At 34.1% G+C, this 25,705-nt stretch overlaps 1 protein-coding gene across 5 annotated transcripts in view; it reads left to right on the top strand.

Moving 5' to 3' along the window:
• ERBB4 (erb-b2 receptor tyrosine kinase 4) overlaps window positions 1-25,705 on the top strand; it is a 1,065,595-nt gene that overhangs the window by 386,476 nt on the left and 653,414 nt on the right. For all 5 annotated transcript variants that reach the window (XM_034655108.1, XM_019802141.2, XM_019802140.2 and 2 more), the window contains exon 2: window positions 21,957-22,108. In XM_034655108.1, the coding sequence (XP_034510999.1) occupies window positions 21,957-22,108 (152 nt within the window). The remainder of the gene's footprint in view (window positions 1-21,956; window positions 22,109-25,705) is intronic.

The raw sequence follows: 25,705 nt of genomic DNA, 5'->3' as shown, positions 1-25,705 counted from the left end.
AGAAGCAAGGATAAGGTATGTGTGTTTGTTTTATTATTTTTTTTAGCATATGAACATGTTTGCGTTTTTGTACAGTAATAAGGACGTGTGAAACATTTTCAGTTGCATATACTGCTGTGCTGCTGTTTCTATCTTTCTATAAGTTAACAAAGTGTTTTTTCCCCCTTTGCTGATACTGCTGACTTCGTTGCCTTCAAGTGTTATTGGATTTTATAAGTTGTTTATTTTCATGTAAAATTTACAAGACCTTTTAACTTTTTATGACCCATTTCATTTTATGAATGAATAAAAACAATAAATATTTTTTTAAAGAAAAAGAATTCATGTAATGAGCCTGATAGTTTAAAAGTTCTGTGTGAATGTATGTGAACTCTTAAAGATACTTCAGGCAGAAATGAGAGGCTTTACAAACAGGTAAGACGTGAAAAGACAAATTCATGATAACACTTTCCGTGAATTATTCACATGAATTTAATAAAACAAAATTAAAGATAAAACAGTTTATTTACTATTTATCAAATTGTGTTATGTCCTATTTATCCATTCTTTAAGGAAATCAAGCTCGCAGTCCTTGTCTTTGAGGTTTCCCTTCTTCTTGAGCTCTCCACCCTTCCTTCATTCCCAGTACTTTTTGCAGAGTACCCAGTGCATTGCATTTCTTATGTTTCCGTCTCCTGATAGCAAGGGAAAATGGTGCTATTTGATATGTGTGTCACATTTCTTTTCAAACTGCAAGGGAATTTTGAAAATGATAATAACTTCATTATTCTTTTATTTCACAGAGCTAAGGCATGTGCGTGCGCACACACGCACACACACCTCTCCCCCTTTGGGATTACACTGGGTATGCTGGAGTTACCTATCAACATGCATATTCCTTTTTGTAGTTATAATTCTCTGAATCCAGCTAGTTTTTAGTCTACGTTCATTGCAGGAAAAAGTGGAACAATATTGTGTATACCTAAAGCTGTGACAGAACTTGGTACCAATTATGCCATTGTAACTTTTCCCTATCCCTGAGTCAAAAGAATGTTCTTTGGGAATGGTGCTGCCCCCTAGTGATGAATGGAGTAATAGAATAGACACTATGTTTTATTATTCATGAATCAGTGCAAATTCCAACACAAAATCTGCAAAAGAAAGTAATTCAGTAAAAACTGTGCATGCCATAACTTAATTTTCCGATACTACAATGATTTTTGGCATAACTTAGAAATGGAAAGATGGGGGGAGAAAGATAAATTACAGAAGAGAGACAATTGACCTGAGAAAATTAAGATTAAGGATGCCACCTCCTCACCATTGCAGATGTGAAGAAACGTTATGTTATACTTTAGGAAGTCATTTCCTCCAAGGAAGGATTACTGGCGAACTTCAAACAGAAGATGATAGCAAAACAAAACTTCACTATGTTTCTCAAACTAACAGGATTTTATTTTAGTGGATTTGATTTTATTTGAGAAGTCTTACACCCTGAAAGAGATTTTGAATACTTACGTTCTCAATTTATTTAATTCTGCTCAAGAATATGCTTCTTTTCTTTCTTTCTTAGATGTTTACAGAGATTTTTAGAGTTGTGTACCATGGCCATTAGAGAGTAATTTGCAGTACTTAATTTTTATCTCTGAGTTGCATTCTTTGAGTTTTTTATCCTATGTGTTTTAGGAATAATAATCCTCAATTGATGTTCTCTTACTGAGTTCTACCTACAGGCTTTCTAGATAATTTTGAACATAAAATTTAGAACTGGCAGTGACCTTAGAGATCAACTTATCTAACTCTTAAATGACTCTGGGTTGTTTAAGTCCAGGTATTGTATTTTGGAGAAATCCAGTTATTTCACCATTATAATTCTTTTTAAAAGTGTTCAAACCATCAAACAGGGCTTTTCTGTACCAATTACCGTATTTCCCCTCAGAAATGCCTGTCCTGTCCCCTGTCCCCATATCAGTTTATCCTATTTAGCCAATGTCTTCTTGAATAGAGATCCTCAGGTTACAAGGGAGAACTGGAGTGGAGAAGGGAAGTCTGGCAGTATTCTGCTGCTGCTTTTCCAAATCTATTGAGAAAGCAAATCCGGGGAAGTGCACAGACTTCACTGCACACACAAAATTGGTGTTTGTGCAATGTTAATTAAAACACATTAAATAGAGTGAATGCTTGCAGTAGTTAGGGACCTCTCTGCAAAAAGCCCCCTAGCTGTTCACAGATAAATAATGTAGAAGTCCTAGAGAAGTTTAAGTGTTGCTGGTGTTGCTATGGAATTTCATTGCTTGGAGCCAACACAATGCTTTATGCAAGTTAAAGTCCCCAGGCGACACTTGGCCCTCAAGTGTGCTGACTTTTCAAAGAAGAAGGAATAGTACATATTTTCAAATGAAGGATCATTACTTAGCTAAGAATTGTTTTCTCTACTAACTTCGTACCATATGCTTCTAGAGTTCTTTGTCAATGATTTTTGGCACTCTTGCATTCAGCTATTTATTAAATGTTGAAGTTGAAAACAGGGTGATATCAACACAAGGCAGAGAAATGAATAAAAACCAGCAAGGCAGTTCCCAGTCTGTGACTATTCAGGATAAGAGACATGGTGTGCATTCGTGTTATTAAGGAGCCTCGTCTAAAAATATAACTAGCACTAGAATAAATAATTAATTCTTCACCTCAGATAAATTTTTAGCCTGAAAGCTGGAAATACTGGTCAGAGCAAAGTTACCCAATACTACTGAGATGCCAGGATAATGTAATGCAAAATGAAACTGCAGGCTTCCAGCAGACCTCCTTTATGAGAAGGGCAGCAGCATCCTGGACCCCTAGTGGACACACGCTAGGAAGCATATATGTGCTATGTCCCTTGGGCCCTTGGTGGGTCAGGGGATGTCGACTGGGAGCCTGTTTATCAGGCCTGAAAGCAGGTAGGGTCAATTCAAGCAGAGTTTTCCAAAGCAGTGCTGAGAAAGCGAGCCAGATCCATATGAGGGGAGCAGTTTTGAAGGATGAATGGGAGGGTGAGATGGTCAGAAGCCAGAGAGTTCTGAAATAGGTTTGCAAAGTGAAGAAATAAGAAATAACAGATTAGAAAGTATCAGAGAAAGATCTCTGGGGTCTTTTCCTTGTATGCTGACTGCACAGGGTGAGGCGGGCAGACTCTAGCTGGCTGTTGAGTTTCAGGTGTCGGCTGCATTAGGTAGCAAGTCACAGAGCTAAGTGGACTGAGTAACTCCAGAGTTAACTCGTCTGTAGCAGTTTTTTGTTTTATTATGGGAAGCCTGCATAGCAATGCGTAGAAAAACCTTTAGAGTCATTTGTAAACAACAATCTCTCCCCACTTATCTTAAGTCCTTACAAAGGTAAGATAATTCTAGTATGGTATGTGAAATACTTTTGATGCTAGAAGGTTATTTTTATATTGGTCAACCCTGGTATTTACAACAATTGATACCAAAATAGTAGTCATTAAGGAATATGATGGTATAATCATGAGGTAAAAGGAGGCTGTAATAGATGAATGAACAGTAGTTATGCAATCACTAGTCTGGCTACGTCTGGGAAATAAAAATACCATTCAGACTGTATGAGTCAGAGGACTGTGGCTTGAGAAAACCTTCCTATAATACTTCCTTTAGTAGCTGGTATTCCAAATGGATTTTTTGTTGGCCAATACCACAGTTTTTAAACTTAGTATACATGGATGATATAAACATATTTATGCTTGTACGCCTATATTTTTGAGAAGCATTCCAAAAGTGTTGGTATATGCTCACAAAACCAAACATCGTTTATAGAAGGGTGCTGAGTAAACATTCGATTAGAAGACAAATTTGTTTGTTTTTTTTAACTTTGTAGAAGTGTGAGCTATTGACTGTTAAACAATTCAAGATAAATACCAAAACTAGAAATGAGAAAAAATACTCTGGTTTTAAGGTATATTAAGTGCAATGTTCTACTTTATATTATTTTGCTTCTTAATTTTGTTATTATTATTGGCTCTGCCTCTGTCATAGTAAGTTGGTCTAAGTTTAAATCTACAAGCCTTTAGATGTGTAATAGATGTACTATAGCCGGCCTTCCAAACTAAAAATAATAGAAAACAGAATTTAAGGTCTTTGTTAACTAGCTCATTATCTAGGGGGAGATTGAGGCACACATGCTGAAAACAAGAATAATATAACCATGCATTTGAAAATAGAAAATCTTTGTATATAAATTTTAGGGAAATGGAAATTCAGTGAGTGGTTTAAATGTTTTCTGAAAGAACAACATTCTCTAGGCAAATTTTAGAGAGAATTATGGGTATGAATTTTGTCAAGGACTTTGGGAGTTTTCATGGTAAAGTGAAAGGAATGAGATTTAAAAAAAAAAAGTTATGAGTTGATTGATGGATGGCAATAAGCCATCTTTTGATTATTTTAGAAAGTTCTGGAAAGGACAGCTTCAGGTTTAGATTATTGAAATCTAAAGGGATATTGTAGCAGGATTTCAATTCAAGAAAAATCTTGAATGTCAAGCAGGTGACTAGAATTTGATTCAACAGGTAATGAAGAAATGGTAATATTTAACATAATCTCCAAAGAAGAAAGCCACATATGTACACATGGTAATACAACATACTAGAAAATTCATGGTCAAAGTAAATCACAATTTTTGGGGGGAAAGAAAAGGTGTGTATCTACCCAAACCCTCGAAGCAAGCTTCTTAAAAAACAAAGTTGCGGTGGTGGTCAAATCCACTTTCTATCACTGATCTAATTCTAGTTAACTTTCCTATATCTAATTAACTTCTATTTGACAAAGTGCAAAGAGGAGGAAACAGGCTCATAATAGAGTTGGTTGAAGATCTTATTATTCACTCCCTCTTTTTCCATAGACATAGAGACCAATTCATTTTTACTTAACCAATTTCTTCTATTCTTTCTCTGTGAGTAACTCATGATACCAAGGTAAAGATATGTAGTTTCGTGGAAATTTTCATTGGTTCATTTATACATCAAAAAAAATTTTCAGAATATCTCTTAGAAGTTCCTCTTTCCAGGATACCCCGAATTTGAATTCCTGGCAATTAATCTAATAATTTTCACTCTCATAAACATGTCTTAAATAATTTAGGGTCAAAAAAGTCAATGTGGATAAAACTGCTTTGAGAATTGTACAATACTTTATAAATGTTATTAAGCATAATAACAGCTATAATAATTTAATATTCAAATCCACTGACATTAAACTGTCATACAATTGTTTGGCGCAACTGCAGGTGTGCATAAATTTAAGCAAACATGATCTTTGAAATCCCAGTTTACAAAACAGTCCAATTAAGAAGTGATTATTTCATTACAAAAAGATTGTTGTTTACAAAGTGATCTTCGTGAGGTTCTTTTAAAGGCAAGTTTCAGTAGTACATTAAAAGTATGACCTGAAATACATAATTTGATTAAAATTTTTTGAAGATCATGTTTATTTTGTAATACTGGCTATTTTCAATATTCATATGATGCATACTTTGTTAAACAGACTTAAAAAAAAAACACTTTTTTAACAGCCTACATTTAATTTCACTTAAACAGGATTTGGGGGGAAAAAAAAGCTCTTGCTAGAGATCTATATTCCAATTACATAGTTGACTAGTACTATTTAGCCAAATGTTCTTAAGTACCCATGTTTAATTTCATGATATAGTTTTCCTACTGGCAGCAAAGCATGATGCTTGGGAATTTTTCCCATAAAGCTGGACAGTTTCATGAGGTCTTCTTCATGAGGTCTTCTGTTTAACATGAGACACTGTGCCACGTGGATATAGCCCTGAATTAGAGTCCTGTCTCATTTCTTTTACATTGGTCTCTGCTTTCTCATTTATACGTATGAACTGGACTTGGTGATCTCTAAGATCTTTGTGGTTCCAAGAGTCTCAGAATCAAAAATAACATTTGGGTTATATGTGAGCTGGGAATTCTAGACAGAATCCCAACACTTCCACAGCCACCTACCCATCCATCCACTCATTCACTCATTAAATAATAGGTGCCACTGTGGGCAAAGCACTTGCAAATATGATAAATACAGCAGTGAACGAATAGAATTCTTGCCCTCATAGAGTTTACATTCTAAATAAAGACATCAAAGTCAGGTGGTGATGAGTGTTGTAAAATATAACATTTTCAAGTAGTGCCGTTCAAAGTGCCATACACAGGCCAATGTTGGTCTGTTTCTGCTCCACAAGATAAATTCATAAACTGATAATAAGCATTTGGAAACTTCTATAGATACGTTCAAAGCCAAGCAAGATAGCCCTGTGTCAGACGTTAGGAAGTAGAACATTATGGGTGCTGGTATCAGAAGAGTAGCAGAGCTTCAAATTGTATCAGGGAGTTATGGAACAAGATAAGGACTTTGATTTTATTCTGATTTACATGAGAAACCATTGAAGATATTTAACAAAGGAGTTAAATGATCAGATTTAAGCATTAAAAGATATAAAATCTTTTATATCTGATATACAGTCGACTCTAAGGAGACAAGGAGAAAAGTAGGAGCATCAGATGGGAGTCTATTGCAATATTCAGATGGGCTGTGGTGATTTGAAGTAGGAATAGTCAGGTGGGGCTGAGAGACTGTCAGGTGGATGGCATTCTGAAGGTAGGGTTGACAGGATGTATGTGTGGCTTAGATTAGCAGTGTAAGAAAATATAGGAGTTGGCTGCCTAGATTCTTTACCTGAGTAACTGGGTGAAAGAGTTACCATTTATTGAGACAAGGAAATTGGAAATTGAAAGAAGTGGGAAGGTGGCTGTGGAGAAGACTTCTAGAAACATTTTTCTAGTTTAAAAATTTGGGGGGAGATTTTATCTTAAAAAGTTTAATTGTTAGGTCAGTCTTTCTATATTCATTCACTTGATTGAGGTCCATTTGTAACTAAAAATTATTATTCTTAGAAACATGGCTCTCTTTGCCAATATTGTCTCTATCCAGTGCAGAATAGAAGATGAGAAGGGAGTGAGCCACAAGAGGAGAGCATCAGCAAGCCAAATTTCTTCAATTATAAGATTGACTTGTACTTGCCGAGACTATACTGCTCTTAAATTCCTTTACGGTTATTAAAACCTAGTATGATGCATAACTTCTAATAGTTTAACTCTGTAGTTTTAAATTTTAAAAAGATAATTTTATCTGCAACATATAAACATTTCAGCTTGTGTTTGGACATTTTTTTGGACTGAAGTTTACACAAATAATTCAGAACAAGTGTATACATCAGCTAAACAGTACTACGCCATTGAATGAGAACTACTCATGAAATTAGAACTGATTATGACTCTGGGCTTTTCCACTAGTTAGTTTTCTGATTGCATTATTTAACTTTCTGACTCTCAGTTTTTTTATATGTAAAACAGAGATGATGATGATGGTGGTGTTGGTGATGTTAATAAGTGCTTAGTATGATTGTTACATGGATTCAAAGATAATGTGTTTATAATGCACTTTGAAGAATTTCTGGCATTGCTAATACACAGATGGAAATGACTACTACTAATAATTATAATACAATTTCACATTAATATTTTAACAATAATATAATTAAAAAATAAAGTTAGAAGAGATAAATTTATAATATTACACAATTTTGTATAATATCAAGTAGCATGAACTAGGGAGAAACTTAGAGCATATAGAGAAACTAGAATAAATATTTCTATGTATATATGTATATATAGCTATATCTCTCTATACACATACATATATGAATATATACGTGTATATATATATAGATATCTATATATGCATATATAGGGAGAGATATATACATATATATGTAGATATATATACATATATAGATATATATATATGACATATATAAATCTATACCTACAGTTCTATTTCCTATCAATTCAGGTGGAAAATTGATTTTTCACTGAACTTTTCTTTATTGATGGTTAGATAAACATTCTGTTTTTAGAATAATATATTTTATTACTCTTGGATGATTAAAATAAAATTTTTCAAAAGTGTACACTAAAAATCAAGATAAATCATGTTTTTCCATAAAATGTCAGTGCTTTATAAAATTACAAGATTATCCAAAGTATTGATTATGAATTAGCAAGCACATTACTATAAAAGAAATGACATAGCATAGCATGGATATCTTTCCTTTCTCAGATTTAAAAAAAAAAAAAACTTTCCTGAAAATAGCCTTCATTTTTTACTTACAAAAATGCTTATAATTTCTCTAAATTTACAAATGACAGATAAATGAAAAAGAAAATAAATGTTGCCCAGGAAACTTCTGATCAGAGAAAAGCCATTTCAACATATCATTGTATTTCCTTCCCAACTAATATTTTTACACGTGTGTTTACATGTGTGCATATATTTTTAAAAAGTCTCTGAAAAATAAAAGGTTTTAAGAGTTATTTTATTTTTTGAAATCATAACAATAAAAAAAATGATACAACTACATGAAACTTGTCCCTCAAAAAAGTAATGTAATCTAAAAGCAAATTCTGTAGTTGTTATTTGATTTGTATTGTCTTCTTTATAAGTTATAATTGGACGGTGAATACATCTGAAAACTGAATACTTGCAAAGACTGTCAACAGAGAATTTAATCTTTATCTTGACAGAAAATTCCAATAGAAACTTGAATTCTCTAATGAAAAGATACTTATTTATATAATTTATCTTAAAATACATATTGTTTGTGTGTCAGGAAATAAAAATGAATCCTGTTCAGAAAAGGCAATTTCAGCTTTAAAAAACTGATCAAATTTGTGCTGTGCTATAGCAAGATTAAAAATAGAAGTGAATATATTTTCCATTCCACCTCTATCTCTAGGTAAACAGTGATTTGGTCTAAATTTTTTATTTACCTTCTAGAAAATATTTTTGTACATGTGAACCTTGCCGGCTATGTAATATGAATACAATATAGAGATGCTGTGCTTATCTGCACAGGCTCCCAAAGATTCGTATTAAACTAAACATGACAATGCAAATATTAAGTGATTTTAAATCTATGATTTAGGACTTTTCTTTCTCATTAGTAGTTCCATTTTATATAAAGAAAGGAAACCATAGGTCATTCTCTACTTTTAAAATTGAATCTGATACTACAAAACTCCTATGCCTTAGTGTTGAATGTGATATTTTTGATACCTATATCAGCAAATTGTTTCAGATAAAATAAATTAAGGGATTTATAATACACTTTACCATTTATTCTCTTATTATCATTGCCCAAACACTTTGACAAAACCACAGCAAGGGAAAAAGAGTTCAAATGTGTTATCACCATCTAGCAAATATTGTGTGTGTGTGTGTGTGTGTGTGTGTGTGTGTGTGTGTGTGTGTGTATTTAAATATTCAATTAAATGTAAAAGACATTTCTGAGGTCATGTCTAATAATAAAAAGAATTTGTTAAATATCATGTTGGCTCTTTATGTCCTATTGAATGATCAGATTCCATTAAAAACTTGAACTTTTACATTAAATATTATAGATTTTATTACTTGCTGCATCATTATTATAAAGCTTCTAAGTAGGATATCAAATTTTTAAAAATTAATTTATTTTTTCCAGCATTATTGAGATATAATTGACATATAATACTGTATAAGTTTAAGGTGTACAATGTGTTGATTTGATAAAATTATATATTACAAAACAAATACCCTCAAAGCTTTAAATAACACCTCCATCATGTCACATAAATACCATTTCTTTTTTGTGGAGAGAACTTTTAAGATCTGCTCTCTTAGCAACTTGAAGTATATTATACAATATTATTTACTTCAGTCACTATGCTCTACATTAGTTCCCCAGATCTTGCCCATCTTGTCACTGAGCACTTCAATCCTTTGATCGACATCTCCCCATTTCTCCCACTCTGCCCCTAGTCACCCCACTTGACTCTCTGCTGCAGAAAATAGTATGGAAGTTCTTCCAAAATTTAAAAATAGAACTATCATATAATCCAGCAGTCCCACATCTGGATCTAAACATATCCAAAGAAAATAAAAAAACAGGATCTTGAAGGATGTATCTTTAAATCCAAAGATGGGTAAAACTTTCATAGGAAAACATTCCCAATTAAGTCACTGTCCATGTTGTGTGTCGTGCCCCTCAAGTCCATGAGACTGGAATGAGTAGGGAAGTTACTAGTGATACTAGTAGTGGAACATCTTGGTTAATATCTCATAACTATAACATCAAATTTCTGAATTAAAATGAAGGAAAAAAACTATGACATGATTGTAGAGTTATTAAGTCATCTAGAATGGGGGCTGGATTGAAAATCAGCCTTAAGTATAATATATAGTGAGAAAAATATGTCTAGCCTGTCTGTGTCAGAGTAGTTTCTCTTTGTCCTACTTGACAAGTGAATGAGGACGTGGGAGGAGATATAAATGAACCTGACTAGGTGAATAGAATATTTGTAAATTGTGGTATTTCTTCAGATGTAGATGCTATTGAGTATTTTGGTAACAACATTTACTACTGTTACAGAGAAAGACCTCCTAGAAAATTTCTTCTCACAAGTGATGTTCACCTTTTATAACACAAAATAATATGTGGATATATGTATATTTTTCTGCTCCATATTTGATTGTAGATAAGATGAATTTTGATTTTTTGAATCTTGTTTATTAGCAGTGAATCAAAATAAAAAAATATGTTTAATTGCTGTTTAACTTAATTTGTATACTAATATCATTTCTAAAACCTTTTACAGAGGATTTCTATTACAGTGTTAAGTGTTGTATATTTGAGACACAGATCTTATTTATTTCTTAATCCTTTGACACTTAGCACAAAGCCCCATATATTGCAGCTCCCCAATTAACATTTGTTGAATAATTGCATGACAGAAGAAATGAATGGCACATATTGTTCTAATGATGACTATCTCCTTATCAAACACCTAATTACAATTAGTATTTGAAGTTGATTACATTGTAAAAATAACCACACAGTGCTCATCTGAATCTGTTTTAGAGAAACCAATCTACTGGAGACTATAGAATCTGGTTTCTAGAGAAACAGATTTGGGGCTATTAGAAAATAGTTTAAAATAAATTATAAGATGACATATTTTATTATATAGCCTATATCCATATCAGATGGCGTTTTGTTTGTTTGCTTGCTTTTCTTTTCTCATCCAGGAGGGTTATGTGACTAAGAACTGGCTTCTAAAACTTTCAAACCTTTTGTTAGAAGGTGGTCTTAGATTAGGCTATGTACATTATCTGAAGATACAGTCAAAAATGTCTCCTGCACCCGTACCTCTCACAAGTCTAACATTAGCACACTTTTTTTTTTTTAAGTCATTGTTTCTTTTTAGACACGCCATTACCTTGAATAAGCAAATTTGGATGGATGACCTAGGACAGTGGAGTGGACCAGGGCTTTGGTTTATAGTTCCGTGGGTTCATCACTGCAAACAGTCACATGGACTAGGGTAAAAATGGGAGTAAAAAACAGCCTGCATTTTAATGGCTAGCTATGTGTCCTATCATGAGTTTATTCCACCCAGAAGAGAGGCATTTTTCTGCATTTGCACAAAGGCATCAGCCCAGAGTTGGCGAATACCTTCAAGGAAGAAGACCTTAAAAGGAGCATGTGGGTAACAACATACCATGTTTTACTCTTGCTATTTCTCAATTTTGCCAACCACTGATATGGCTTGACTGAAAGTCTTTAAAAGCACTTATATTGAGTGTTATCAGCCAAGGACATTTGCTGATGCAGAGAAAGAAAAACAAAGTTTCACTCTGCAATGAGTGCAATAGAAGGCCATAGGGCGTTTCTTAATGTACATCTTTATCAATGCTTAAGAAACCAGCCTAAATATGTGAGCACAGTTTAGGAACATCTAGTCTAATTCCTTCTTTTAAATATTTCTAACAGGAATAAAAATCCCACAAACTCCACTTTAATTAACAATGAATGGCAAAGGTCTCACAGTGATAAGGCATCACAAATAGGCTGGTTTTTATTACACTTGTACAAGGGGATGGTCGAAGGCATGATAATCTAGGGAAGAAAGATGGTTGCTAATGTTTATATACTTAGCTCCCACTGGCATCTCACCAGCTTGGAGGTTTGCACTGTTCCTCTTAATCTGAGAGAGTGCATCCAGATTCACAGCAAGACCTCAAGGAGAGCCAGATGATGGGGCAGATGGCAGATGACTAATTTGGCAAGGCTTGATGAGTGGAAATTGTTTGCTTTAATTGCTTGTCAAGTCCAGTACCTACATTAAACTTAAGGACCTAGCACTTCCACAGAAAATGAAATACTACAAAGTAAATAAGAAGGATTCTGTGTAGGGGAGTGTTAAGGGGTGGGGAGAATGATTTAAAAATGCTGGGAGAGATTTGTGGCAAGACAGTGGTAAGGGGAATATTATTTTAGCCAAGAATAGATGACGTGAATGCAATTTCTAAATCTGTAAAGTCTTTCTATTATGTTTTTTCACCTTTCAACATAGGAATTTTATGAGATGTAACTTAAGAAAAAATACAATAAAATAAAATATTTAAAGACAGGAAAACAATAAGGAACAGAAACTAAGAAGTAGTTACAAGTCAGCTTTTGATGATGAATATAATGCATTTAAAATCATTTGTAATTATTTTAATTTTACTAGGCTAATTTTTGAAATATAAAATGGAAAAAAATTGGACATATAAGAATAAACTATTGGGAAGACTGAATTAGAGTAGCCTACTCTCAAGACATATTCATAAACAGGAGACAGTCATGTGTAATTTTTATATCTATCATTTTTTCATCATCACCAATGAGATGGTTTCCTTTTGTAATATGATTTAACAGTTTAGCAGTTTTGAGGGCATTTAAAGACTATTTTAGGTAAATAAAAGAGGTAAAAGATCAATTAAATTTTAGATGGATCAACACATAGCAGGATATGTAGTTTATGGACTTGCCTTCCATCCGTCTGTGCTATAGAATGCCTGTCTTCCCACCTACAACTCTATTAGTGAAGGTCTGCAATGCCAAATGCCTTCTTCATTTGGCTCAAGTATCATTTAGAAAATGTTTTTGTTAATTTCAGCAGCTTCTCTGTTTTGTTACTTTGGGAGTCAGTAAAATAGTGGTAGAAAACAGATTCAGATAATACGCTATAAGATCACTTATTTATTTTTTTTAAAGGTACCAAATTTTTACATTGAAAAATATTTTATTTCCAGTTAATAAATGTTAAGTTACAAATCAAATTTCCTATTTTGGCATTAATTTTTTAATACCTTTAAAGTTAATTATAAAGAATACAAAATCTCTGAAATACAAACCCATTTTATTTATTTATCATTTTTGGGCATAATTATTCATAAAAGGACCAAAGCATAAAATACTTGGAAAGCAATACAATAAGAATGTTTTATTAAATTCATACAGGACCATATTTAACTCCATCAGATATATAAGCCAACGTGAGAGAGTGTGTGTGTGTTTTAATTTATACTCAATAAAATGTAAGTTTCAACTGTAGAGATCTAGGTAATCACCTCCATGGTCAGTATGCAGAATAGTTCTGCCATCTCCCAAATTCCTCCTGTGATCTTTTACTCAGACCCTCACTATCCCTCTTCCCCATGCCCTAGCAACCACTGATCTGTTCTCCATCCTTGTGGTATTGTCTTTTTACAAAATGATGTATCAGTAGAAACATGTAGCCTTTTAGATTGTGTGTAGAGACCTGCTTCTTTCAGTCAGTATAATGCCTTTGAGAATTTTCCATGTTGATATATCAATCATCTCTTCACTTGATTGTGAATAGGTATTCATGGAATGTATATAGTTTATTTTTTCACCCCTTGGAAGACTTTTGAGTTGTTTCCACTTTTTGGTGAATTGGAGTAGAGCTCCTATAAACATTCATGTACCTATTTTTCTCTTCCTTGTGATTTTAATAGCATTCTTTTCTCTACCTCACTTTAAGATTATAGCACGTAATACATGTAACACACAAAATATGTGTTAATCGACTGTTGATGTTATCAGTAAGGCTTCCAGTCAACTCTAGGCTATTTATTAGTTAAGTTTTGGGGGAGACAAAAGTTATAAGAGGATTTTTGACTGCATGGGGAGTCAGTGTCCACATTGTTCAGGGTCAACTGTACTTTTGATTAACTGCTATAAATTAAAGATTCTCTCCTTGGTTGCCATTGACTTGCTAGAGCAGCTTGCAAAACTCAGCGAAACATTTTACTTACTAGGTTAGCAGTTTGTTATAAAAGGTTCTAAGTTAGGCATAGCCAGATAAAAGAGATGCACGGGGCAAGGTATGGGGAAAGGCTGGGAGCTTCCAAGCTCTCCTGGAGCATCAACTCATGTTCACTGTTAACCTTAAAAATAAAACTGCCAGTTATTTTACTAGGAAAATTGGATTTATTTGGGCATAGCAGAGAATTGCAATCTGGGACAAGCCGGTTGCTACAAAACTATGTGCAAATCCCCTCATGTACATATTTTTTATGTGAACATAATTCTTCATCTATCTAGGGACCTACAAATGGGATTGCTGGGTCATTTGATAAGTGTATGTTTAACATCTAACTTTGTAAGATGTTGCCACAGTGTGACCTCCTCAAGAACATCCAATGATTTCAACCCATTACGTAGTATAGATTTTAAGTAAATATTTTAGAAATAAATTCAATCACAGAATTTTTTAGCTGGGAGGGAACATAAAGATACCTTTTTTGAGAAAAGAGAAAATTGGAAGCAATGAGAACAGAATAATAATTCGAGTTTACATGGCTAGAAAGTGCTGGAACAATGGAGTCCCAACCCTCTACTTTCTTTGTCCAGTGCTCATTCTTTTAGATCAGGCTGATTGAATACATCACCACACAAGACTTATATTTTAATTTGCTTTAACATATTGCATATGCACACATACTATATATACTACATATTTGAGTAAATGGCAATAGCTAACATTGAGCTCTGTCAATGAGTCAGACATTGTGCAAAGCAAGTTACACATAGAGCTTGATTTAATCCTCACTACTGCCTGTTAGATGGTGGTTGTTGTTATGTCCATTTTACAGAAGAGGAAATAGAATGACTGAGTCTGAGTAACTTACCCAATATTACATGGTAGACCAGTGATTGAGCTAGATTTTATGCTGGACATCTGGCTCTAGGCCCTGTGTTCTTAACCCCTAAGCTGAGTTTATTATTCAAAATACTTAGTGCAAAATCCTACTTTGTAGTATAGAAACAGAGACTCTAAACAGTGAAGTTACTTGCCCAACTTCAACATTCAGCTTTTAAAAATGGAAAAATCAATATATTTGATCCTGGCTCAGTTATGGTTCTTAGTGACACCAAAGTCCATTTATTTACTCAACAAATATTTACTGAAAGTCTACTATGTGCCTGCTCTTTCAGGTGTTGAGCAAAGGGATTGCCCCCTACACAGCTTGCGTTGTAACGTAGAGACATATAATAAGCAAGTAAACAAGCAAAATATATAATGCAATTTCAGATAGCAGTAAAACAAAAATAAAGAAGGCAAAGAAGACAAAGCATGAATATGAGAACCTGCTACTTATTTTGGATAAGGTGGTCAGACAAGGCTGTTTGGAAGTAGTGACATTTGAGCAAAGACCTGAATACAGCTTCTTACAGGCCATGTTGAAAGTTTGGATTTTATAATAAGTATGATTAGAAGCCAATGAGATTTTTTCAGTGGGGGAGTGATGTGAATGATTTATGCTTTTAAAAAGATCATTCTGGACCATGTGCGGAGAGTAAATTAATCAGGACGCATAGGGAATCCAGGAAATCAGAAAGGAGCCTACTGTCAAAGTCCAGGGTAGAGATAAGAGTGACTTGTATTAAATGACTATAATAGTGGAAGTGGCAAATTTGGCTTCATTTGCAGATATGTTTTGAACATAGGGCTGCCAAATCTCACAATCTCTATCTAACTGTAATAGCACTCAATAATAGTCACCAAAAATGTTGGCTACTTCTGGGGCGCCTGGGTGGCACAGCGGTTGGGTGCCTGCCTTCGGCTCAGGGCGTGATCCTGGCATTGCGGGATCGAGCCCCACATCAGGCTCCTCTGCTGGGAGCCTGCTTCTTCCTCTCCCACTCCCCCCTGCTTGTGTTCCCTCTCTCGCTGGCTGTCTCTATCTCTGCCAAATAAATAAATAAAATCTTTTTTTAAAAAAAATATTGGCTACTTCTTATGTGGTTTTTACGTATTTTATTTTTTGAGATTTATATAGCTCTAGATTTTTAAATGCCCAACAATGTGCATTAAACTAACGCATATTTATTACGTTAATGCTTCTGAAAAGGAAAGTACTTTTTATTATTAAATTAGATATAAAAATTAGAAAAGTTATCAGGTTACCACATATGTATTTTTATGCAGACAGTCCCTGAATCATGCATACACAATGTAAGATATATATATATATATATATATATATATATATATATATATATATATCTCNATATATATATATATATCTCACTCATTGCTTCTCTACTATGGACCTTGTACAACCACATTTAATCAATATATAATTTTTCCATGATACTAGGTCAAGAGTAGATGCTAAATAAATAATTACTCCTTTCTTAATTCATATCTCATATAGGCATTTGATTTGAAACTTAGGATAAAATTTGATTCATTGATTGATTGCTTTTACCCACTTGCCTATCTTGAGTAGCAAATGGAGGGCTAGTTTCCACAGCCATAACAAGCCTGGAGGCAGTAATTGATTTTTAGTATTAATATGGATATGTTAATGTTTTGTCATTCCACTTCTAATGTATTTTCCCCATGAATCAAACAGATAATTTGGTTAACCTGCCTTTGTATAGTGTTACAAGCTCCTCATTATATTCCTAATTTTTTTTTTTTTTACTGAAGGAGGATTATGTAGTTCATTCACTGTGAGAAATAAATCTTAAGTCAAGAGGAATAAAAAGCCCATGTTTGCAACTATAGCTACATTTGTAGCAGAATCAATACCGAATAGAATAATTGGTGATTTCATTAAGGCCTCGCATACAGCTTTACTGCTGGAGTTACAGGTGGAATGAGAACTCTAGGAAGCCCACATAAATTCAGGATTTTTTGAAGCTTGAAGTATTATAGGTTTATAGTTTAAGGACTTCATAATAGTGTTGGCAAAGGGAACTGAATTTTGTTAAACTTGTTTTGGCTGGTAAGGAAGATTTTTTCAATTCTGTTTGATAAACAACTTTGGGAAATCAATGAAACTTGGTTTAAACATTGTCTTGTATACATCTCCTGATGGTAAAATCGATTGACAAATGGAAGTTGCGAGGTTTCATTCAGTGAAGGCTTCATGAAGAGAAATACAAATGATTTTTATGCACTATCCAAACCAGTTCTTTTAAAATCAAGTCTGTATTCCAAGATGAAAGTTATGGAGAGCATGCTATCATTATAAACAGAGGTTTGAATAAAAAATAAATATACAGAAAAGCCTCCCTGAGACAAAAATTTTCTGAAATTGAACTGTAAAAACTCCAAATACCAGGATGTTTGGAGAATAGAGTATTCTAATTAATCAGATTTTCTGTGTATCGGAGGATTTTTTGTTGTTGTTGAAAAATATTTCTAAACATACTCATTCCAATTTCATGTTTTCATATACAAAACACAGCTGATCATTTATTAAACAATGGAAAATTTTCTGAATTGAAGGTTATTTTCTGAATACCAGTTATAATTGTTTTTATAGCAAGTAAATGCATATTAGTAAATGATAATTTATTGCAAACCACTGTACTATATAGCTCAGCAAATACAAAAAACAATTAACAAATTGCACCTCTCTTCAAAGAGTTTATAGCCTTTGTGGGTTTCTTATGTAAAGAGATCATTATGATAGTAGCTAATAACTAATAATAAAAATTTCATAGTATATAACTTTTTTCATATATGTACAGTGAGAAATGTGGAAAAATAGTTATTACAGTTTATGAGTAAATGTTTCTTCTAAAATCTGTTTAAGTTTCTATAGAAAAGGTCAGAAAACCTAAATATTTTAGAAAACTTTTCATTTGGGTGTTTGCATATTGATTTTTATATATTGATATTAAAGTACAGGTTTTATTTCCAGTTGAAAGAAACTTGTACAACATAAGTTGTATATAAATTGCAATGTGACATTGTATATATTTTAGAAATAGTGCAGCAAGTTTTTTAATCGATGTATAATTTCCCCATCAGTAGTTGTATTAAAATATAGGCTTGTTCTCATTGGAATTTAAAATAATTGAAATCTGTATTTCACAAACCCATATCATAGCACCTTTTCTCAACAGACATGTTACAAGTTTATAAAGATTTTGTTGTAAATTTTCTAGGAGCAATAAAATAAAGATTATGGATTAAGGGTGTTTCCTAGAGAGCCTCTACAGTATATTGGGGAAAAAGAAAAAAAGCCAGACTTTGATGTTGGCTGATAAAATCATGTACATGAATCAATCATTTATTGTTTTCTTGCTTATGTTGAATAATATTGTACTTATCAACAGAAATTCATTTTTTCTTAGTGTTTATTAGTTTTTATATGTGAACCTCCCACAGAATCAGTAAAATGTTCAAATGAGCAAGAATTATTTTGTCGTTTCTTCAGAAACAGACTCAACTATAGAGAACAAATTGATGGTTATCAGAGGGGAGGTGGGTGGGAGGAATAGGTGAAATAGGTGATGGGGATTAGAGCGCTTGTAGGGACACTTGGGTAGCTCAGTCGGTTTAGTATCTGACTCTTTTTTTTTTTTTTAAGATTTTATTTATTTATGTGACAGAGAGACAGCCAGAGAGAGAGGGAACACAAGCAGGGGGAGTGGGAGAGGAAGAAGCAGGCTCCCAGCGGAGGAGCCCGATGTGGGACTCGATCCCAGAACGCCGGGATCACGCCCTGAGCCGAAGGCAGACGCCTAACGACTGCGCTACCCAGGCGCCCCAGTATCTGACTCTTGATTTCGGCTCAGGTCATGATCTCAGGGTTGTGAGATCAGGCTCCATATTGGGCTCTGTGCTGGGCAAGGAGCCTGCGTAACTCTTTTTCTCCCTCCCTCCCTCCCTTTCTTCCTTTCTCCCTCTACTTCTCCCCCAATACTTGCACAGGGTGCTCTCTCTCCCTAAAAACAACAACAACAACAACAAACAACCAGGAGGGCACCTGTTGTGATGAGCACTGGGTGTTGTATGTAAGTGTTGAATCACTAAATTCTACACCAGAAATTAATATTACACTGTATGTTAACTAACTGGAATGTAAATAAAAACTAAAAAAAAAAAAAAAATGAATGGTTTTGTAGTTTCATTCCAAATTAAAGTTAGTCAAACAACCAGACAAAACATTAAAAATTACTTAAGGTCAAAAGCGTATAACTTAACTAGAATTTTATCCTTCCTATGTATAATATTTTAGCATCTATAATCAAAATTCACCATTATCTTTATGTTAATAAAAATAAAGCAATTTAAAACCCTGGTTCCTTTTAATTCATTTTTCAGCACAAATCTAGCGTGTGTCCCTAGGTCTTATGGTCTAAGATGGTGGCTCAAGGTTTTGCCATCCCAACCACATTCCAGGCAGCATGTTGGAGGAAGATGTGTAGAAAAGAGGCAAAATCAATTCCAACCATGTTTTTAATGAAGTTCTGGCAAAGTGTCATGCAACATTACCTCCAAGGGGAGCAGTAAAATGAAATCTTTATTTGGGGAGGCCACATGTCCAGCAGAAGGCTGTGTATTCCAAAAGGATTTGCCTCCATCCCTAGCACTCAACAAAAACTGCATTTTCAAAGGCAACAAATGAACTCCAGAATGGTGTGTGAGAGACTTGGAACTCAGAAAGGGCGAAGGTAGGGGAGTACCTTGGAGGTGATAAGCTGGCAGGACCCTAGTGAGACGAAATGATTTTTAACATTTCTTTATATGTTAGATTTCAGAAACAGTCTAAGGATTATGTATTGGTTTTCTGCAGCTGCTGTAACAGAGTAACCACAAACCATTAAGCAAGAGTAATTTATTCTTTCACATTCTGGAGGCTAAAAGTTCAATATTGAGGTGTCAGCAGGGCCTCTGAGACTGGATAGAATCTTCCCTTGCCTCTTCCTAGCTTCTAGGGATGGCCATCAATTTTTACATTCCTTGGCATGAAGCTGCATCTCACTCCCAATTTTTGTCTTATAGCTACATGTTGTTGTTGTTGTTGTTGTTGCCCCCTCCCCCGCCCTGTTGTGTCTTTGTGTCCACATGGTATTTTCCTCTTCTTAGAAGAATACTATCGTATTGGATTTAGGACTTACCCTAATGTCTTCATCTTAACTTGATTACATCTACAAAGACCCTATTTCCACACAAGGTCATAGTCACTGATACCAGGGGTTTAGCCTTCAATACAACTTTTAGAAAGACACAATTCCACTTTTAAAAGAGTATTTCTAGAAAACATACTGTTTGATGAACTTCAGACATCCAGACAAGGAAAGATTATTGGTTTTTTGTTTCTTTTATCACTGAGCTTCCCTATGGTCAAAGGTTTACATTATTCTTCAAGACTTTTAGATTTAGAGTTTTGTTATTTTTGTTGTGTCAGTAAGCAACAACAGTTGTTAAGATGGTCTTACTTATTGGAATGTATCCATCTAGATTTTTTTTTTCCTTTGTGTATGGAAACCCATTTGCTGGAAACCCATTCCCTTGAATACCACCAAGGCATTATGACTTGTCATTTCTGTAAGCCTAACTTATAATTATTTATATGACTTTATTACACAGCTCTGTTCTTTTCAAAGTTTACACATTCTATCTTCCCTTAATTTGGATACATTATGTAACTGACTCAAAGATTATTTCACATCCATTTCCTTTTCAACTTCCCATACTATTATTATAAGATTCATAATACAGGGGTTTTTTTCAGTCTATTGAAGATTAGAGTTGGTGCATTAAATGATAAAGATCTTGTACAGGCAGATATAGAAACCATGAGAAGTAATAACTAAAACTCTGACTTCTGGAAGACAAGGAAAATATCAACACAGACAGAAAATAAAGAACACACATGTGTGTACACTCCGTGCTCACCTGTGAAGACTCAAGAGCCATGCTGTCAAAGAACGCAGACTGAGATCCTTTACTATTAGTCCATTATACCTTAGAATACTAATGAATATAGAGTGGTGACCCCACTGATATCAATCAAAGCTCATATTTTGTAACATATTTTGTATCTAGTATATGTTTAAAATGTATAGACTACAACTGTGGTTGTTTTAATTTTCACTCCTTGCTCTGTTTCTTTGGGACCCGGGCCTTAGTCTCTGTGCTTCGTGCATGCAATTTAGGAATACAAAGCTATGATGTCACTTATATGTCTTATATAAAAAAGCTGAACTCATAGAAACAGTAGAGTGGTGGCTACCAGGGTTTTAGGGGTGAGGAAAATGGGGAGATACCGATCAAGGGTACAGACTTCCAGTTGTAAGATGAGTAAGTTCTGAGGATCTAACATACAGCATGGTGACTATAATTAACAATACTGTATTATATACTTGAAAGTTTTTAACAAAGTAGATCTTAAATGTCATTACAGAAAGGAAATGGTGATTATGGGACATGATGAAGGTGTTCGCTAATGCTATGGTGGTAATCATTTTACAGTATAGAAGTGTATCAAATACATTGTATACCTTAAATTTATACATTGTTATGTATCAATTGTATCATAATATAGCTGGGGAAAAATGAAAGTGAAGATATTGTATCTGTGTGGTTCAAGGATGTTAATGACATTCAAAATATTTTAAGTCAGGGAAACAGAGTGGAGTGTGTGGGATAGAGAGTTGAGGAAGACATTGACATTGTATATGTCATGGAGAGGTTATATAACTTCCTCTGTCTCTTCTTGTCTTGGCAGTGTGTGCAGGAACAGAAAACAAGCTGAGCTCTCTCTCTGACCTGGAGCAGCAGTACCGAGCCTTGCGCAAATACTATGAGAACTGTGAGGTCGTCATGGGCAACCTGGAGATAACCAGCATCGAGCACAACCGGGACCTCTCCTTTCTGCGGGTAAAGCTGTCTCTTTCTTTCTCTTCTCTTCTCTGTGAGTGGACAGTGGTGTCACAATGCATAAAGACAGACCAGCTTGCTTGTACTTGATGGTGATGCTCTTCTGCCTGGCAGGGACCATGACTGTAGGCAGAAGATAAGAGATACTGAGGCATGCCTAGGAAAAGAACAAGAGTAACAGTGCCATCATGACTGACACCCTGAGTTCAGCGCAGTTACTGTTACCCTAAGATTGATGAAAGATTCTGTCAGCCTGTGGTACATGATATCTAGCAAGTCTGCTTTTTTTTTTTTTTTCTGAATTGCAGGCAAGAGGAAATTAGGCTGGGGACTAGGAGAGTCAGAGGACCAATCAGATAAGAATTGGTAACTTTAGTATAATCTCATTTTCTGTCCCTTTTCTGTCACTTTGGAAATTTCAGACTACTCCATATGACCATAATAAGACTAATACTGTTATCTGTAGAAGAAAAATGACATCTGTTTTTGAAAACCTACAAATTAGTTAAATTAGACACAGGGAATTACAAATACTTATGTAGGTTGATATATGCATGCACATAAATGCCTATGTGTATATATAAAGTTACTCCGAGACAACCAGTCCTTTTGCAAACTTGTTTAAGCGCTCATTTACATCCTTAGTCTGTTAAACAGACTATCAGTGCTTTGTGCCTTCCGTTTCTTATGCTTTGCTTTAATCAGAATAGGTAATAGAAAAATCTGAACTTCAAAGAGATACGGTCTTCTGCATACCTATGAATTTATGCTTAATATAAGAACTAATAGGATGCATTTTAAATAACAGCATCCCTATAATATATTTGACTTTTTCAGTAGTATTTACACATTCTCAAGAGTACTGTCTTGTGTAAGTCAAGACGAAAGTGTTTCAAATGCTGATATGGTAAACTATTTAAGATATAGTGAATTATTTAAAGAACTATGATAATTTAAATAATTCTGCACTTACATAAGTAGTAAAAAAGAGGCAATGATTTTCAAATACTTTGAATTTATGTAACAAATATATCTAGAAGGGTAACAGCCTCAGAAAATAAACAACCTCAAAACTTAAGTAATACTATGAAGCTTATGATACCTGTCTATAAAATGACTATCATACTGGGATCAGTATGGGGAATAAAGATGTTTCCATATTCTGCTGCTTGACTAACAGAGCTCTGGTTCTATGAGTTATATGTTAAAACTTTTTAATACGTATGATATTTAGTTATGACATTTTTGTTTATCAAAAGTAAATAGTAGGGGCGCCTGGGTGGCACAGCGGTTAAGCGTTTGCCTTTGGCTCAGGGCGTGATCCCGGCGTTGTGGGATCGAGCCCCACATCAGGCTCCTCTGCTATGAGCCTGCTTCTTCCTCTCCCACTCCCCCTGCTTGTGTTCCCTCTCTCGCTGGCTGTCTCTATCTCTGTCAAATAAATAAATAAANAATCTTTAAAAAAAAAAAAGTAAATAGTAAAAATTATCTAAGTTCTAGAATAGCCTTAGAAGAGCTTAACACTTTTTTTTGACTCTTGTTTCAAGAAGAGAATACTTGTAAGCTATCCTAGAATACACACGTCAAAGGAATACATCATTAGTTACTAAAATTTGTTTACAAGCTTCTAACCTGTGTTGATTACTTTAAGATAGATTTTATTCTTCAACATCAAAGTAAGATTTTGATGGCGTATGAGCTGATTTGGTTAGAAACGCCAAGCTCAATGATGTTACAGAAAAAGAAAACTGAGATCTGAATTCTGAATCGGGGAAAGAAATAGGTTAAATAGTTTATTCAATCAGAATAATACGAGAAAATTTTAAAAGGCAGTCTAAGATCTTTGTTTTTCTTCTTGTGTTTTCTTGGCTTTGTTTGCTGTAAACGGAACAAGATTCCACTGGCTTAACAAAAAATGGTCATGGATATTGTAAATGGAAGTCTTTAAAATAAGGAACATAAAATATTATTATTAATGTTTTATAATTTTTAAATTCCTAACTCTTATAAGGTAACATCAAACAGTGATCAAAAATAGATTTAAGTTCAATTTTTAATATTTAGAAATACAAAAGTAACCTACAGATCTTTGAGCAACATGGTCTGTATTGTTAGATATTCTACCCTTTTAGGAACCATTTTGAGTAAAAAGTAAGATAATAGAATAATAGATTTGGGAAAGAATAAAATAAGGATGACCAAGGTTTCTACATGGAACAAGAAATAATTTGTTTCTTTAAATAAAATAATTGTTGGTACCTAAGTAGCATCTCTGAAAGTTCATGTAAACTTTGCACTGCCTGGTGAACATATCTTTATTGTCATCTTATTTAAAGATAGCTCTAATAGTTTTTTTTTTTCCTTACTAATAACACCTTTCTGTTGTTTCACTTATCTGTTGTTCCTTTGAAAACTAACTATTTCTGGTCATGACATGTATGTATTCATTCAAAAGATAATCTTAGCCCAAGAATACAATAGCAAGTAGTCTCTTCAATAATCTGGCAGTCATGTAGAGGGTTACAGATGAGTAATACATAAATATTGTATATATGTGTGTGTATACGTGTGTGTGTATAATGTATACAATATGTATATATGCATATATAAAAAATTATAGTTGCTAAGACAGAAATGAGAAGCTAGAATCTGAGTGAAGGTACGGTCTTGTGCTAATGGTAGGTGCGAGTGCTAGGCAAAAAAAGGAATGGCTAATTCTGAAAGATTCAGGAAAAATTTCATCAAAGAGGTGCTTGATTTGAATCATGAAAAAAATGAATAGGAGCTTACAAGGTGGGTGAATGGAAGAGCAAGGAATTCCAATAGGAGAGTAATGTAAGTGAAGGCTTAGAAAGAAGGCCCGAAGTCAGAGTTAATAAATGTGTACTTAATGTTTACTGCTTTAGATATTAGACATATGCATGCAAATAAATCACATATCATTCCCACCTTCACGGAATCTATAGTGTAGTGTGTATGAAGATAAATTTGGGGATGGAGTAAAATATTAAATTGGAGAGCTAGAGAGCCTTATACTATAGATAGGTATTCAGGGGACATCAGCATTCAAATGAGTAACCTTTGGTGCTTAGATAAAATCATCAAGGGGGATTGAAAATACTTAGACCAGAAAGTGGGCCAAGGACAGATCTCTCCAGATGCCCCATTCTCTGTTTTTTGGTCAGGTCAGTGTTCTAACTACTTTTCTGAATGAGCCCTAAAAGCAGGCACCGCTGGCTGAAATCTTCATTATGCTACTGTATTCTAACTGTACCTTAGAATATGCTAAAAGCTCTCCACTTACCGGTTTTTTCCACTACTCAAAACTCACTTTATGTCACTTCACTTTTACGTAAGATCTACATGACTACCTGTTTTCACTAACCAGAAGAAATCTGAAAAGGATTTCCACTTTTACGAAATGATAATGGCTTCTTCGTACCATTTCAGAGTAGGGAGGGTTTAATAGAACACTCTACTTTCAGATAGCACGGAAAAGCTGTAATATAAAAATTTTACTCTAGATAACTACATTATGGTTCATTTGTGTTCTTAGTGGCTTCCCTTCGAAGTACGTAATCTGTCCAATATTGGCAC

The sequence above is a fragment of the Ailuropoda melanoleuca genome, chromosome 2 (assembly GCF_002007445.2).
Source record: "Ailuropoda melanoleuca isolate Jingjing chromosome 2, ASM200744v2, whole genome shotgun sequence".
Taxonomy (NCBI): domain Eukaryota; kingdom Metazoa; phylum Chordata; class Mammalia; order Carnivora; family Ursidae; genus Ailuropoda; species Ailuropoda melanoleuca.
Note: the sequence above shows the minus strand (reverse complement) of the source record. Positions and strands in the feature narration are given on the sequence as shown.